This window comes from Hydra viridissima, unplaced genomic scaffold (assembly GCF_058129835.1).
Source record: "Hydra viridissima isolate aposymbiotic clone 2 unplaced genomic scaffold, HvirCarnegie_v1 scaffold_7, whole genome shotgun sequence".
Classification (NCBI taxonomy): domain Eukaryota; kingdom Metazoa; phylum Cnidaria; class Hydrozoa; order Anthoathecata; family Hydridae; genus Hydra; species Hydra viridissima.
Genome location: NW_028324306.1, coordinates 5851390 through 5867379, shown reverse-complemented (window position 1 = coordinate 5867379; position 15990 = coordinate 5851390). Strand labels below are relative to the sequence as shown.

The following is a 15990-nucleotide window of genomic DNA, read 5'->3' as shown; positions in this document are numbered from 1 at the left end:
ATTATCATAAATATTTTTTGTTGTAGAAAGAAAGTATACATGCAAATGATAAGCATATTCCAACAGAGAATTTCGATACTCGTTATTTGAACGCGGCATACAGTTGTTACCCAGGAATAAAATTTATACAGCGTTATCATAATATTGGGAATTTAGGTCACTGTCGGCTGACGAGTAAAAAAAAAAAAAGTTCTTTCATTACAAAAGTTTGTTAGTTTAAACGATTATTTACAATAACCGTGTATGGCTGTAAATACAGTATTCTTTCATTTACTTTTTTGTTATAAGTGTAACATTTAAATTTTAATACAAAACTTTCAGAATGATTCATATTGCTACAAACAAAAATTGGAAAAACACGGCTGGAATACAAAGAAATCACCGTGAACATTCCGTGAAAAAAAATTACAATCTTTAAATATTCACCATTTGTCTGTAGTCTCAATTAAAAAAATTAAAATAAAGATTTACGTTGTACATTATCAACTTACAACGTAAATGCCATAGTGAGTTATAAGTCGCTCTAAGCTTTCTTTACCAAAACTAGACAGTTGGCTGAGTGTTTTAGGCAATCATCTTAAAAAGTTTTCGTTACTTTAGTCAAATAAAACAATTATGTCTTTTAAGTGAATTTTTTTTAATCGAATAGAATTTCGGTCGAATAAAATGTTAGTAATAAAAACTTTCACTGCTATATTTTACTTTAGAATTAAATTCAATAAACAATTACGGCCGGGGGAGATTAGACTGCGCAAGTAAATCATAGCGACAAATTTCTCTAAGTTGTAACTTTAGTATGTGTAAGTTGAAGAAAATATTGATTTTTGTATTTGTTAACTTTGTTTTAGTAAATTAAACTTTTTTATTTGTTTATTAAAATTTCTGATATGTAAAAATTTATGTAAATATAGTATTATTTTTTTATGTTTAACGCAAATAGTTCATAACATTTATAAACAAAAGCGATTTACTAACTTTAATGATAAAATACTTACACTAAAGTGCTTTACATGCTAATTTAATTTACTAACTTTTTTGTGTTCATCTTCATATTTCATTAGACTAAAATCTAGTTCATTTCTTGCAACACAATTATTTTTTTGAAATGCAACTCGTCTATCATATGAGCCTTTAATTATGCGTCGCTCACAAGAATAATATCCTGTATGACTTTTGATACACTTAATAAATATTCTAGCAGGTGCGTCGCATATAAATCCTTTAATAGAGACTGTTTATCTATTGTTTTTGTAAAGAAATTCTTCCGTCTTCAATAGTTGGTATTCCATTAAAAAGTCTTTCAAAAATTCATTGATGGAATTAGGCTTCTTAGTATACTCAAACAATAAAAGGTTTTAAACCTTTTAAACGACAAGGAATTGGCCATAATTCTAGAATTGAAGATTTGAACAATGGAAGTCCATCAATGTTTACAATTAATTCAACGTTTTGAGTTACTTCGTTAGTTTTAATTATACTATCAAAAATCCTTTTAATACCAGATTCTAATACTTAGAATATGAAGTTATTGACCTTGGTGTTTTTAACAATATTCGCGAATCTTTTAGAGGTTCTTTATGCCCGTTTCTGCGAAGAATTGCAAGAAATTGTTTTAAAGAATCTCGTGTACACATACTTGAAGTACTCCAAACTGCAAGATCAGTCTGTAGGTCTACAAAATCTTCATCGTTATGATCTTCTTGAAGGGCAACACTGAAAACAGAATCAGACTCGGAATTTTCGATAAAGTTCGAATGATGATCATAATGATCATCATTTAAAGATTCATTTAATTTATTCTTATCGTCTGTAAAAACCTCATGCGAATTATTGAACTGAAATGAAATAGATTCATTTTTAGAAGAAGAGGATGTTACAATACTTTCCACTGCTGATTGTAAAAATGCTTTTCTTTGTATATGCTTTCTAACTTTTTCGTTGGAAGTCATGTTTTATCTTGTGGAAAAAATATTTTTTTTTTGCCGCAACGATATCTGGATTTTAACCAAGCGGGCGCACGACGTTAAAACAACGTTGAAATAACGTACATTATTTCAACTTTGTTTCAATGTAGTGTGCCTGCTGGTAAAAAACTTCAACTTGGTCTAAACTGAGTCGAACTCTAGTCGCACGACGTCGCGATATTATATCGACCTAAAATCGATGTCGATAATGCGTCGAGTGCCGACTGGGATTGCTTACAATATATTGAAATTTTTTATTTACATTGTCCCATTATTACATTGAAGAAAAAGGCCGTGAAGTTTTCGAAATTTTAAACCATTTAGAAATTCAGTGGAATAAAGGGTGTTTAACACCCTGGTTAACACCCTGACGGGCTTTTTAATACACTGATTATATTTATTTATACAATTATTCTCAAATATGTGTTTGTTGCAACAACAACAACAAAAAAAGTTATTTTCAAAAAACGGAAATATAAATTTAATATTAATCATAATATAATTCCTACAAAAATTAATGTTTAATGTCGTCGTTTCGTCATTAGTTACTAGGCTTTGAAAGAGCGCTTTCCTCATATGCACGCGGCCATTGGAGAAAGATCTTTTAAGCGAGTTAAAACTTTTTTCCTTTTGGAATTTAATTATTAGTTTAGATACATTACATAAAGAATCATATTAAGATAAATAACCATCGTTAAGATCATAAGATCATATTATAATTGAAGTATAATAAATAGTTATATATACATTTTTATTAGATAAAGTAGAAAGGATTTAAGTTTTTATTAGATAAAGTAGAAAGAATTTAAAGTAGAAAGGATTTTAATTTTTTAAATCGTTTATATTTTGTTTGTTTTAGTTTTTTTTTTAGTAGTTTTTTTTTAAATTATTTTAGTTATCAGAAGGAAAATAGGGGTATGGATGTTATTTAAAGTTATACTAATGCTGTTTCCATAAAATTGTTATTTTTACTTTGAAATTTCAGTGATGCTATTAGCTATTTTTGTTCTTTTTTAGAAAATTTAGAGAAAAAAAATTAAAATTTTGTGCCAACACTGACAACGCATGTCACATGTTATTGTATGTAAAGGTTAAATGTTGCTATGAAGATTACAGTTCTTATGAGAAAAAAAAGAAGGTAAAGAGAATTGTTTGTAAATATATTTTTTGTATCTTTTTAAATTTTCTTGCGTCATTTATAGAATTTTTGTTTGCACATGTTTATTGTTTGCATATATGCTTTTTTGATATGTATGTGTGTGTGGTAATAAGTGCTTTATAGTTGTTTTATCAATGTGTTTTTATAATAATGTAAAGTGTTTTTTTACTGTTTGTGTATGTGTTAATATGTGTTACATAATTGTTTTAAAAATGTGTTTAAATATGTATATAAGGTATTTATTTATTTTAGCATATATTTAACCTTATATACATATTTAAACACATTTATTGTGCTTATGGTTTGTACATATGTTTATATTATGTTCTTTCCGTGTTTTTAAAGTGCGGTGACTTGGTAAACATCTACCTGAAAATCAATTATTGTATTTTAGAGAAGGAGCAGAACATAAGGCTTTAGATCGTGCAGCTCAGCGTGATATGCACCTAATCGCATGGTTTAAGTTAAATACTGAAAATGAAAGAGCACATTGCTATTCGTATGTAGACATTCCTTATCACTTTATATTTGATGATAAACATTGTAAATGGAAGGTTAGATAAAGGGGTGGTAATAAGGTGATAGTAATAAGGTGATCGTAAGAATGTATAGAGTTAATCCAACTGGAGAATTGTTTTTTCTTAGACTGTTACTTTTGCAAGCAAAAGGAGCATTATCTTGGGAGGATGTGCATACTGTTAATGGTATTGTCCTTGAAACGTTTTGTGAAGCATGTGTTTTGAAAGGTCTGTAGCAAGATGACACTGAATGGCAGAATACTCTTTCTGAGGAGGTTTTAACACATATGCCAAAGAAAATTAGACAGTTGTTTTCAATTATTTTGACCATTTTGAACCTGATAATCCTTTACATCTCTGGAATACATACAAATTTTTTATGATGGAAGATTTCATTCACCACTCAGTCCCACTTCTAATAGCTGAACAAGCTACTCTTCATCATATAAAACCATATTTGTTTATAGTTTAATATACGTTTAAATTATGTTGTTTCCATGTTTTCAATGTGGTGTGACTTGGCATTATGTTGAGCAAGATTGATAACCTTGCCAGCCAAGCGATGTACTTATAGCAAAGGTGTGACTTGGCAGCATTTTGTGTCAGGCGGAGTTACTGCTTTAGAGCTAGGGTGTGTTGTCTAGCCTTTTTTAAATATTCTGGAAACACAATGTCTGTTAATGTTTAGCGTAATGTGTATGAGAGTATGCAACTTTGATCTTTAAATCTAGGGTGTTTTCATGTCCTAAATTTGAAGTAATTGAATAACTAATATTGAACATAAAAACAAATATACTTTTATGTATTTATATGTTTAGTAAAAAGATAAATATAGTTAACTTTAAATTGGTTTTTTAATTTTGCCTTTCATATTTTAATTTGGTTTGTTATCTTCACTGGATTTTAGGATCAAGGATGTAAATATTCTATTGTTATGTGTTATTGTTGTGATGTTTTGTGTTGGTATTCATTTTTAACAATAGACACCTTCATGTTGTTGACTATTGTAAAAAATGAATAATAGGTTGTTTCATTATTGGAATTTACTGCTTTTATATATATTAGGGGTATGACTAAAAAAAAAATTTAAGAATTTTTTATTCCCCATGTAACCATGAGTGGAGAAATTATATTTATAAACATAAAATATATTTTTTTTAATGTAAATTGTCAAAAAAGATCACCCCTCAAGCTGAAAATAAATTTTCCTATCTTTTTAGTGAGTTATAAATTAGAAATATAATAGAGAACCCAATCTTACTCAATATACGACTGTGATCACAAACATCATAAATTCTACAGATTTCTTTACGAGATAACTGAAACTTTTAATAACTGCAATTTTCGATTTGAACCCTGTTGGACCGCGCGGAAGTGCTTCAGCATTTTATAATTGGTTTTTTGTATATAACCGGAATTGTCTTCTTTAACTTTGTCAAACTGTTATCTTGTGTTTTGAACATTATGTCCAAAAATAGAGTTGCTTCAAACAAGAAAAAGAAAGTTTGGGAATCAAATTTAGTAAGGTTTGAAAAAGCTAAAACTTCCAGAAAATGTACTACTGTTGTTAAAAGTATTAGTGAAATGAATAAGATGCCAACAGAACAGCGTATCATTGATCGATTTAAAAGTTTGTCATCAAATGTGAAAAGTAGAAAGGAGAGAATTGCAATTGTGGCTGAAGAAACTAAATTGCTATGGAGAAAGCTAAATATTCCTATTCAACAAGGGAAATCGGCAGCAGAAAGAAAAATAGAAAATGTATTGAAAAAACTTGACAAAGATAGTCGAAAACCCGGAACTCAAAATTTTACACGATTGTTTGACATAACCGATGAGAAAGGTGAATGGTTGTGTCAGGAAGATAAAGAATTTTATTGTCTTCAAAAGTCAACAAATGGAAGAGCTGGATATTGTACCACAATTAAAGATGCTGAAGGTATTCATCCAAGAAAATTAGTGTTGATAAAGAAACAAATGTCCATCAGTCAAGGACAAGATTTTGTTGAATAAGCTAGTGAAGGAAAACCTTCAGAAAGTGAAGAACAGTGTTCCAGCAGTGATATTGAAGCTGAAGGTCCTTCATCATCATCTAAAAAACAAAAAACAAATTCAGCAGTAAATTTAGTGATTTCTGCTAAGATTAGTACCAAAAAAGCACATAAAGTCTGTAAAACTCTTTCAGAAAGTGGTATTTCTATTCATACTCCAATTCAAAGTGGTATCTACAAAGGTGTTATGAAAGAAGGAGAAAAGTTGAAAGCAAATTATATGGAAAACCTAAAAAATAAAAAGTGGTCTTTGCACTTTGATGGAAAACAAATAAAGAAAATGGAACATCAAGTAGTTGTTTTGAAAAATGAAAATAGAGAGGTTAGGCTTGCTGTTCTGGAAATGATGAATGGAAAAATTGAAACAATATATAATGGGATAAAGCATGTGCTAGATGAGTATGAGCTGTGGCCAGCCATAAAAATGATTGTATCTGACACAACATCTACAAATACAGGATTAAGAAATGGTGTAGTTACACGGTTACAGAAACATTTTAAAACCATTGGACTAGAAAAGCCTGTTTTTATTGGATGCCAACACCATATTCTAGATACTCTTTTGAAACATGTCATGAATGATCTTTTTGAAGGATCGACAATGTCACCATATCTCCATTACCCTTTTGTGACAAGGTTGCAGCAAGATTACGAGAACTTGAAGCTATTGTTTAGTAATATTGGAAATCCTTTGACAAAAGTGAAGCGAACTCGCTGGAGAGATGACATGGATTTCTTGAATCACTTAATAGCATGTTATAGAAAGTTTAAAAGCACAGGTAACTTTCCAAAAGTTAATTTCAAATCACTTCCTGCTATAAGCAATGCAAGGTGGAATTCGAGAGCCATTTTTATTCTACTTGCTTACATTTTAGTACCAGAATACCAAGAATCAGAATCAGCTCAAGCAGCATGTGACTTTATCTGTGGTTCATGGGGTGATATATGGTTTGGGGGTCACTACTTTAATCCTGCAGACTTTGTTAATCTATTAGAAGCATGCAATGAGCATCCTAAAGCATTGAAATCATTGAAAAGGTTTTGGTCCACTGAGCCAACACCAATACCAACACAACGTTCAAATATATGTGCAGAACGTGCTGTGAAAGTGATGCAAGATTTAATGCCATTATGCCATAGCATAGAAAAACTAAATATTAAATACTTATTGTTAAATACACAGTAGACAAATTTTAATTATACATGTTTATTGGTTTCTATAAAGTAGTGGAAGATGTGTTGCAAAACTACATTTTTTAAAAAAAATTTACAAATATTTTTTAATTGGGGGGTGAACTTTTTTGACATATAGTAAAAATGCTTGTTATTTTTCTGATTTTTGCACAAAATCTCCACTAAATTTAGTATGGGGATATAGGGTTGCAAAATTGTCATATCCCTAATATATATACTGAAAGCCAAGACAACATGCTAAAAATGCAATTTATATCTTAAATTGGTTTTATATATATATATATATATATATATATATATATATATATATATATATATATATATATATATATATATATATATATATATATATATAGTATTGTTAATGCTTTTGTACTTCGAAACAGATTTTATTGTTACATTTTCGATAAATGTTTATATTAACTGCATGTCAAAATGTGTTACTATAAATAGGTAAATCGATTTTCATTTTTTATGTGGTGTTTAATTTTTTTGTTGTTGTTGTTGTTGTAATTATGGATCATAATTCCTTTTTTTTTTTCTGTAGGATTTACGATTGACGCATTTATACGATTTATAAAAAGAAGCCTGATTACCTTTTATTGTAAATTTTGGTCAGTTAAAATGATATAAATGTATGCAATTAGTTCAATTTTTTCTATTTTAAGCCTAATAATTTGCTGTACGTAATTTAGGGAATCTTTTTAAATGGGTGGTGAATATTGTAGTTTAGCACTTTTTTAAAATATCGAGTTACTTAAATGTTATAAGGTTTTTAACTAATTAATTAGCTTAGTTTGCATTTGCAACACTTTTGAGGAAAGAAAAAAATTCTTATATATGTTAAATTCTTATATATATATTAAAAAGAAAAAATTCTTATACACGTTAATCATTGTTTTACATTTTATTATTCTGGTAAAAGGTCTTCATCAAAAACTTGATTACTCTTAATAAAAATAGCTCTATTCTCCTGACCACCATTAAGGCAAAAACGGGGAAGGGAGGTCCTTTATTAGTGTCAAAATATTTAAGAGAATTAAATTTCGAGTAACAAAAGGAATTTTTAGTAAATGGTAGTAAATTACCGTTTACTAAAAGCTATTGAAACAAAGAGGACATATATATAAAAATGGTCAGATTAGTGCCATATATAGTAATGGTCAGTTATTTTTAATAAATTTATTTGGCTGTGTGCATTTAACGTTTTAAAGACAATATCCTGTTTTAAAGAAAAATGTATCAAGGGGATACCAAAAAATTAATAAATCATGTATAATTTACGTTTGCTTAATATTAATCTTATTAATTAAAGTTCATGTTATAAAAAATATAACAAGAATATAGCCTTACTTTTTCGTCAATTTAAAGCATGATAAAGTGTTATTATTTTGTGTTAGTAACTAAAAACATTGTGTTGAACTTCGTAATGTCGAGGAAAATGGTTCTGCCTTACACTGATGTGACTTACGTCAGTTGTAAATTACTTAAATAATGTTGAATATTTGGTAAATTATTTTACATCCGCATACTTTTTATTTTAATTTTACAGATGGTGTAATTTTGTCAATTTGAAGGCGTTTTTCTAAAAGGGTATAGTTAAGGTTTCGCAACTTTAAATTGTGGAAAACTGCCACTATAAATATGGTCCGTCTGTTAAGTAACAGACCGACCATAACCCGTATTACGGGTTGCTTTTTGCTAGTAAATAATAAATAGAGGAAAATACATAATACAGTACAATCTCTCTAATTCGAACTTCTTGGGGAAAAATAAAAGTTCGAATTAGAGAGATTTTCGAATTATAGAAAGTTGATTTTTTTTTTTCAAATATTCTGGTCAAACTACAAATAGAGATGAAAAAACAAACAAATAGTGATTCTTAGGCCTAAATGCAATAGAGATTATGTGTTTTAAACTTTTTTATTTTAAAAAAAAACTCAGTAATTGTAGATCGCCTTTTTTTGAATATAAGCTCATTTGTATGAAACATTTAAGTCAAGCTTTGTTGACATGATAATACGTATCAACCTTCACCCGTTTAGCCAAATTTCCTTGACGAAAAGCGTCAAAGATTTTATCTTTATTCTTTTTCTAGGTTAAAAGAATGTTTGGTGGAATATCAAAGATTTTCGAAACCTCTATTTGTTGTTCCTTTCTCCAGTTCTAGTACAACATCGTGTTTCCGCTTTAAATTGGTTTCTTCATGCGGTCTCTTTGATGCCATGACGTTTTTTAAACAAAAGATAATTCACGTTAATCGTTTTTCAAAAACTCAAAACATTCGAAATTTGAAAAAAGAACTCAACGGTTAACGAGCTTTTTACACGTCAGAAAATAAAAAAATCGATTTACAGAGAGATTCTCACTAAAGGGTCCGAAAAATCCAATCGAGTTACGGAGGTTTTCGAAATATAGAGATTCGAATTATGGAGAGTTAAAGAAAAGAGTTTCTTAAGCGCATGTCACGGTGACTTTACATTTAGTCGAATTACGGAGGTTTTCGAATTAAGGAGATTCGAATTAGAGAGATTGTACTGTAAGAAATATACCATAATATAAATGTTACATTTTAAGACATTGTTTGAATTGCAATATGGAACAATGATAAATCTTTGCTTATAGGGTAACCTGGGGCAAAGCGAGACACTTTCAGGAAGAATGTTCTCAACTTAAGAAGCATCACATTTCATAACAAAAAATTTTGCATGCCACTAGCACATTAAGTGTCTAATAATCTCTTAAATATATGTGGTGATAGGTTGTTGCATTGGTACATAATTAAATTCAAAATTACAGTAACTACCCTGTCTCACTTTCCCCAAAACCTGGGGAAAGTGACACAGATTTCATTTGAAGAAAAAACTAAGTAAAAAATATGATTTTTATTAAAAAACTTCGAATTTCAATAACTTTTTTTCTTATTTTCAGATTATATAGATTTTTTTAAAAATATATTAATGATTTTAGATAAACAAATGTTTATCTAAAATATACAAAATATACATAAATATTATTCAAACGGGATATTCATCTACAACTTGGTTCCAAAAGTGAAAATAAGAATGTTCTTTAAAACGTTGCGCCCACATAAATTCTGACAAATAATCGGGAATCATTTCTCGATTTGTGGGCCCAAACATAGCTTTAAATTTGGCTTTGCTTCTTTGCCACATTGCCTCAACCCTGTTTGTTGTAACACTTGTTGCGGGATCAACAAAATGTAAAGTATGGTTTACTGTACCATGTTGAAAGCCTTGCGCTGCTAAACCTCGGTATGCTGCCCACATATCGCTCCATATTTCAGTTCCAGGACGAATCCATTGTATGATGATGGGTAGTAAGGTTGCAGCATCGCGGTGCGCTACAGGAATGAGTAACCCTTCTTTAGTCGCTATATCGTACGCACCAAAAATCCATTGATCTTCCACAATTCTACCTCGGTTGTATTTCCTTCTTGAAAAAAGTGATTCATCTATTTCCACTATTGAACCTGGTCCTCCTAATTGCACACGGTTATTAAGGAAATAAGTAACGGCAATGTCTCTACAAAATTGATTCCAATCAACAACAGTTTTATTGCTACCAATTTCTAAATCCTTTTGAATGTCTTCTACTGAAAGGCCACGACTTTTTCCAGCGCTACGAGTCCAAATATAAGTAATACCTATTACTTGCCAAAGTTTCAGTTGAGATCTTTCAAAAAAACTCCCAACACGAATACTTATTTTCTTTTTGCATTGTTTTTGCATGCATCTCCAAATCTTTCCATCGACATTATCACTATTTTGTTCGTTGCACTGGATGTTACATCGAGGACAGACCATATTGATAGCAAGTAAACCAAACTCCCTGCACCAACGGATACACTCGTTATTATTGTTTTTAAACCTGCGACCAATTTCCGGTAAATTAAGGCTATCAACTTCAATAATAGTCGGTCGTCTAGCACTCGCCATTTTAATTTTAAAACAGAAATAAAGAAACATTTCTTATAGAGAGAGTCTTTTATAATTACATTTTGTTTTTTGCAAATTTTTTGCATCGGAATTTTCATGAATACTTTCTGAATTTTCATGAGAATTTTAATTACTTTTAAACTACAGAAACCAGGCGGCGTAATTAAATAGTGAAATTTTAAAGTGTTCTAAAAAAAGATGGCGAATATTAGCGTTTTTGGTATATTTTTTTGACACTTCAACATCAAATTAGAGAACTTTCCTTTGGTTTTCAGGTGTATGTTTTTATACGATTCTTAATCAGGATAAAATTCTCTATCATAATCAAAAATAAAAATAGGGGGATAGAAAAGTAAATTAGCGCCATATATGTATATATATATATAAATCTCTTTTATAATCTCCAAAATTCTAATTCATCACCATCCAACAATCTTTTAACATCTTTATCATTCTTTACACATACATTGGGAAATTTTATTATAACTATATTTTGACGGAAATTATAGTTAAACTTATCCAGAAATAATGCAGTCAAACTTACTATACTTATCACAAGCAATTCTGCTTCAATAAATAATTCATCTCCTTTTTCTCTCACTTTTAACAATTCTGTACTTTTATCTTTTTAATCAGAACTATTTTTATGTGCGCTTTCAAATAATGTTGAAAAAAATCTTTATCAGTCTTTCCTTACACTTTTATAAAACATTTCATGTTTGCATTAAGTTTTTCAAGAACTCAGATGAACTTCTTTTTTGTTGTTTTTATTAAAAAAATAAATACTATTGGAAGTTGCTGTTGATCCTTCAGGTAAAAACTTAGCGGCATTATTGGCTGGGCTATCACAAACAAAACTTATTTCATTTTAAAATCCGAATTCATCAGATTTAGGTTGCTCAAAAGCAGCGTTCCGATTGGATTATGTTTATTGTATTACTATGTTATTGGATTATTTTTATATAGTTATGTTATTGGATGATGTTTTAATTTCTAAAAATTCCTGATAGTCAGCATTTTCCCAAGTGGTTAAATCATGTTTAATATTATTCATATGATCATTTTCTACTGAAGCAATTGGTCTATCAGATGTAATTGGTGTTTCCTCATCAGAATTGCAACTATGATATAGAAAACACTATCTGCTGCAGCCATTTGACCTTCTTCTTTAGCTAACTGACCTGAATTGGCAGCTCTCCATCTTATTAAATGATCTTTTTTATATATTTTGAGCATTTTAACCGCTTGATACTTTTATATAAATATACTTATTTTTTTATAAGATAAGCATTTGCTTAAAAAAACGTATTAGGTAAATAAAAACATAATTACATACAAATAAACCTTTTTATATTAATAAAATTACAAATAAATGAACACGCGTTATAAAATTAAACAGTGACACAAAAGTTACACAAAAATTAATCATCTTTTTTAAATGGGTTTTATTACATTCAGATATGGGATTGATAATCGGTTAGAAATTTGTAAATCTTTCCTATTATTAAGCTTTTAACACACCCTTTCTTAATATACATATATATATATATATATATATATATATATATATATATATATATATATATATATATATATATATATATATATATATATATATATATATATATATATATATATATATCAGGATGATCCAAAAATGACCAAATAAATTTTTTTTTACTTTTTGTTATTCCTAAGGTCTAAATGTGTTCATTTATGAAAGAAAACATTGTACCAAAAAATCAGCCAATTCGGTTAATATTTAGAGGTCGCGCTGCACAGTGGGCGGAATTTCAAAAAACCTGGCCAAAAGTCAAAAAATGATTATAATTAATGGAAAATTTCTGTAAAGCATTTTTTTGAATCCCCAACTTTGAATTTGACATAAGTGTACCAAAATTCAATAATGGTAGATCCAAAATGGCGGTGTTTTAAAAACATTAATCATTAGAAATGCCTTTGGGCTTTCGTATTTAACCAATTAGTTCTAATTCGACATATAAGTTCAATAGACTAATCTATAATTTACATTACATATATAAACATTATATATAATACCGATATATAATGTATTATGACTGTATTATTATGCCGCAATATTAAAAAAAATAAATTGAAAAATTCATTATTTATTCTACTTATTTATTTGTTCAAGGAAAACAAGGAAAACTTTTATTTGCATCATTTATCATAATTGTTTCATTTATATTACTTTAAAATAAATCACCACTGTCATCTGAATCATTTATTGTTAAAATATTGTTGATAAACTCAATCACAGACGAATGAGTTTCAGAGCTTTCGTTAATCTCCGGAGGTAATAACATTTGTAAAGCTTGAGAAGACAAAGATCTGCTAACTTTTGCATGAGATTTTAAAAGTGAAGATATTGCAGGATCTGACGAAACCAGAAGTCTGCAAAAAACGTCATGCATTGTATTTTTTCTGGAATTATTCCTGGAGAAATCTTCGCGATATTTTTTTAAGTCTTTGTTTCTCGATTCCTGTGCATCCTCAGATAGTTGTCCTATGGGTAGTATTGCTGTTTTTGTTATTAAGGCTCCATGAATAAATACTTTGTGTACTGTTGTAGGCATGTTGTACCAAGGATACTTTTCAACAAAAAGTAGTGCAGTTTCGGTAGAATAGTTATCGAGTTTGTCTGCGTCTATTGGAAAGCCACTAGATAATACCTCTAAAATTACATGAAACCGATTTATTAGTTCTAAATCCACTCCTAGAATATCAGCAGACACTTGTGAGTTTTTAAAAAATCTTCGAGCTGTATTTCCGTCATTTGTATTACCGCATCCTGGTTTCGGTCGATCAACTATTAACCCTAGCTGCAGCTTAAAAGCATTCTGGATTAACAATTTTTGTTGTAATATTATACTTTTTTCAATGTCAGAACGTGCTTGCCATTTTTTTATTCCAAGTTTATACCCAAGATGCAAAAAACATTCAAAAAAGCGAATCCATGTGTGCTACTAATTTTTTTGTAGTTTTATTGCACTTAACAAAATCAGTTTCTCAAGAAACATAATAACTATATCTATATTCAATTTGACTGATTTTGTAAAGAAAACAAAACACCGCCATTTTGTTTACTAAAAAACACGACTAGCACTACACAATATAAGTTAATGAAGTAATAGGCAAAAACAGGTGCCTTTTCTTTTAATCAATCTTTAGAACACACTTTTATGAACAACATCCAAATTATAACTAAGCGGAATCTCGCGGGTTCACTACTTTTTCAATGCTTGAAAAATAGGTTAAAGAAAATAAATAAACTTTATTCTGTACTTTTTTGTTCGCACTTTTCGCATAAAATTTAGAGAAATAATATAAAACATTTTACTAAAATATTATATAAATACCTTGAATAGTATCGTCCATAGTTAGTTTTTTAGTAACGATAAATAACTTTTTTGTAAACGATACTTATTTGACCACATTTTTTTTTTTGTTTTTAAAATGCCTGTTAAGTGTTTTTAATAACAGATGTTTAACTGCGTAGATTTAGGTAACTTTAAAATTTATACAATTTTTTCTTATACAATTAAATGCAACAGGGCTTTGTTTATGTAGTTTCAAAATAATAAAATCACAATAGTGATTTTATTTTTTTTTTTGACTTTTGGCCAGCTTTTTTGAAAATTAGCCCACTGTGCGCTGGGGCGATCTTTATACCCCTCTAAAATTGGATTTTTCAAAAGTTCAGTAAAATATTGACCTTCGTTTTCTGTGCACATTTCGGTTATTTACCGTTCGATTTTAATAAAATAAAAACGAAAATAAAGCTCTTATTACGCATAATAATTTTTAAACAAAATTTCCTTTTTAAATGCATATTAAAGCGGCAAATTAAATTGCAAACTAAGCCAAATTTCATTATAATTTATTATATTGGTTTATTATATGGTTTAGTTCAGTTCGAGACTTTATCGAGAGTGTTGTGTTTCCTGAAATAAAATTACAATAGTTTATCTATTTTGCTTGACTAATAATATTAATTACAGTATTTTAAAAAAGTGATATAATTGCGAGTTTCAACGAAACTATTTTTGTTTGGAAATATAGGTGACAACAAAATATATTTTCATTCATACACTGTATTAAAGAAAATTTAAAATGGCTGCAGTCGCAAAGTCAACACGCAGTTCTACAGCAAAATTGTTAATTGGTCAACAATATCAATGCTTTCCCATCTTAAGCTTCCAACGATTTTGGAAGTATTAAAATGTTTTTTCTTCCACCATGAGGTGAAAGGATTGAGTATACATGAAAGTTCGGTAACATTTATCAAATCAACTTGTGAAATTTGGGAAAAAACTAAAATTCCAACAATTCGAAAGGATAATGCAGTTACAAGGCTTGAAAAATTTCATAAAGAATATACGGATCTATTAAAAGACAGAAATAAGAAATCAGCTGTTGCTAGAAGCAAAGTAACAGACTTTGAAAAGAGAACTATGAAACTTTTTGATATTGCGCCAACTAATGTTTTTGATTTAATAAAAATTTCTGAAGATCGCGATTTCCTCATAGATCAACGAGATGATAGAAACATGGTCTTGGGTTCTATTGATAAAGATTATGCAGAGAAAGAAGAAAATAAAGTTTGCAGAGCGATAAGTTTAGATAAACGTTTGCAAAAAGAAGCGTTAAGGAAACAACGCTCTGAAGAAGTAGTTGTTCTTGAGAATTCAACTTCGCCTTCAAGTTCTGCTTCAAGTAGCGATCATGATGATATCGTAGTTTTGAAAGGAAAAGATGATGTTGCAGAAAGCTCCGGTCTGAAAAGGAAGCGTTGTATAAAAAAAATTATTACCCCTGAAGTTGTCGCTTCCTTAGATAGAGGAAAAGTAAGCAACCGTGTGGCAATGCGAACTATAGCAGCTACAATGCAAAGTTTAGGAGCTCCCATTGAAGAAATCTCTATTTCTGTTACTACTTTTCATAGGGCAAGAACTGATTATCGTGAAACTCATTACAATCAAACGAAAGAAAATTTCAAACCGGATGTACCTCTCGTAGTTCATTGGGATGGAAAAATGATGGCAGACATCGATGGAAGTGGAAATGTTAAGCGTTTGTCAGTTTTAGTAACCGGGCGTGGTGTTGAAAAACTTCTGGGAGTGC

At 29.4% G+C, this 15990-nt stretch overlaps 2 protein-coding genes and 1 long non-coding RNA gene across 3 annotated transcripts; 1 reads left to right on the top strand and 2 right to left on the bottom strand.

Moving 5' to 3' along the window:
* Positions 1–1505: 1505 nt before the first annotated feature.
* On the bottom strand, positions 1506–1949 carry LOC149885835 (uncharacterized). Its single transcript, XM_090094279.1, has one exon. The coding sequence runs from the start codon at positions 1947–1949 to the stop codon at positions 1506–1508; it is 444 nt and encodes a 147-aa protein (XP_089950405.1).
* A 532-nt stretch (positions 1950–2481) lies between these two features.
* Positions 2482–3690, top strand: LOC149885834 (uncharacterized). Its single transcript, XR_016454151.1, has 4 exons — positions 2482–2688; positions 2860–2879; positions 2982–3102; positions 3518–3690. It is a non-coding gene; the product is annotated as an uncharacterized LOC149885834 (long non-coding RNA).
* A 6213-nt stretch (positions 3691–9903) lies between these two features.
* Positions 9904–10845, bottom strand: LOC149885833 (uncharacterized). The gene has a single exon (XM_090094278.1). The coding sequence runs from the start codon at positions 10843–10845 to the stop codon at positions 9904–9906; it is 942 nt and encodes a 313-aa protein (XP_089950404.1).
* Between the last annotated feature and the right edge of the window lie 5145 nt (positions 10846–15990).

What these genes read in the sequence shown, in the direction of transcription:
- LOC149885833 (XM_090094278.1), bottom strand. Translation starts at nt 10,845, where the DNA reads ATGGCGAGTGCTAGACGACCGACTATTATTGAAGTTGATAGCCTTAAT.
- LOC149885835 (XM_090094279.1), bottom strand. Translation starts at nt 1,949, where the DNA reads ATGACTTCCAACGAAAAAGTTAGAAAGCATATACAAAGAAAAGCATTT.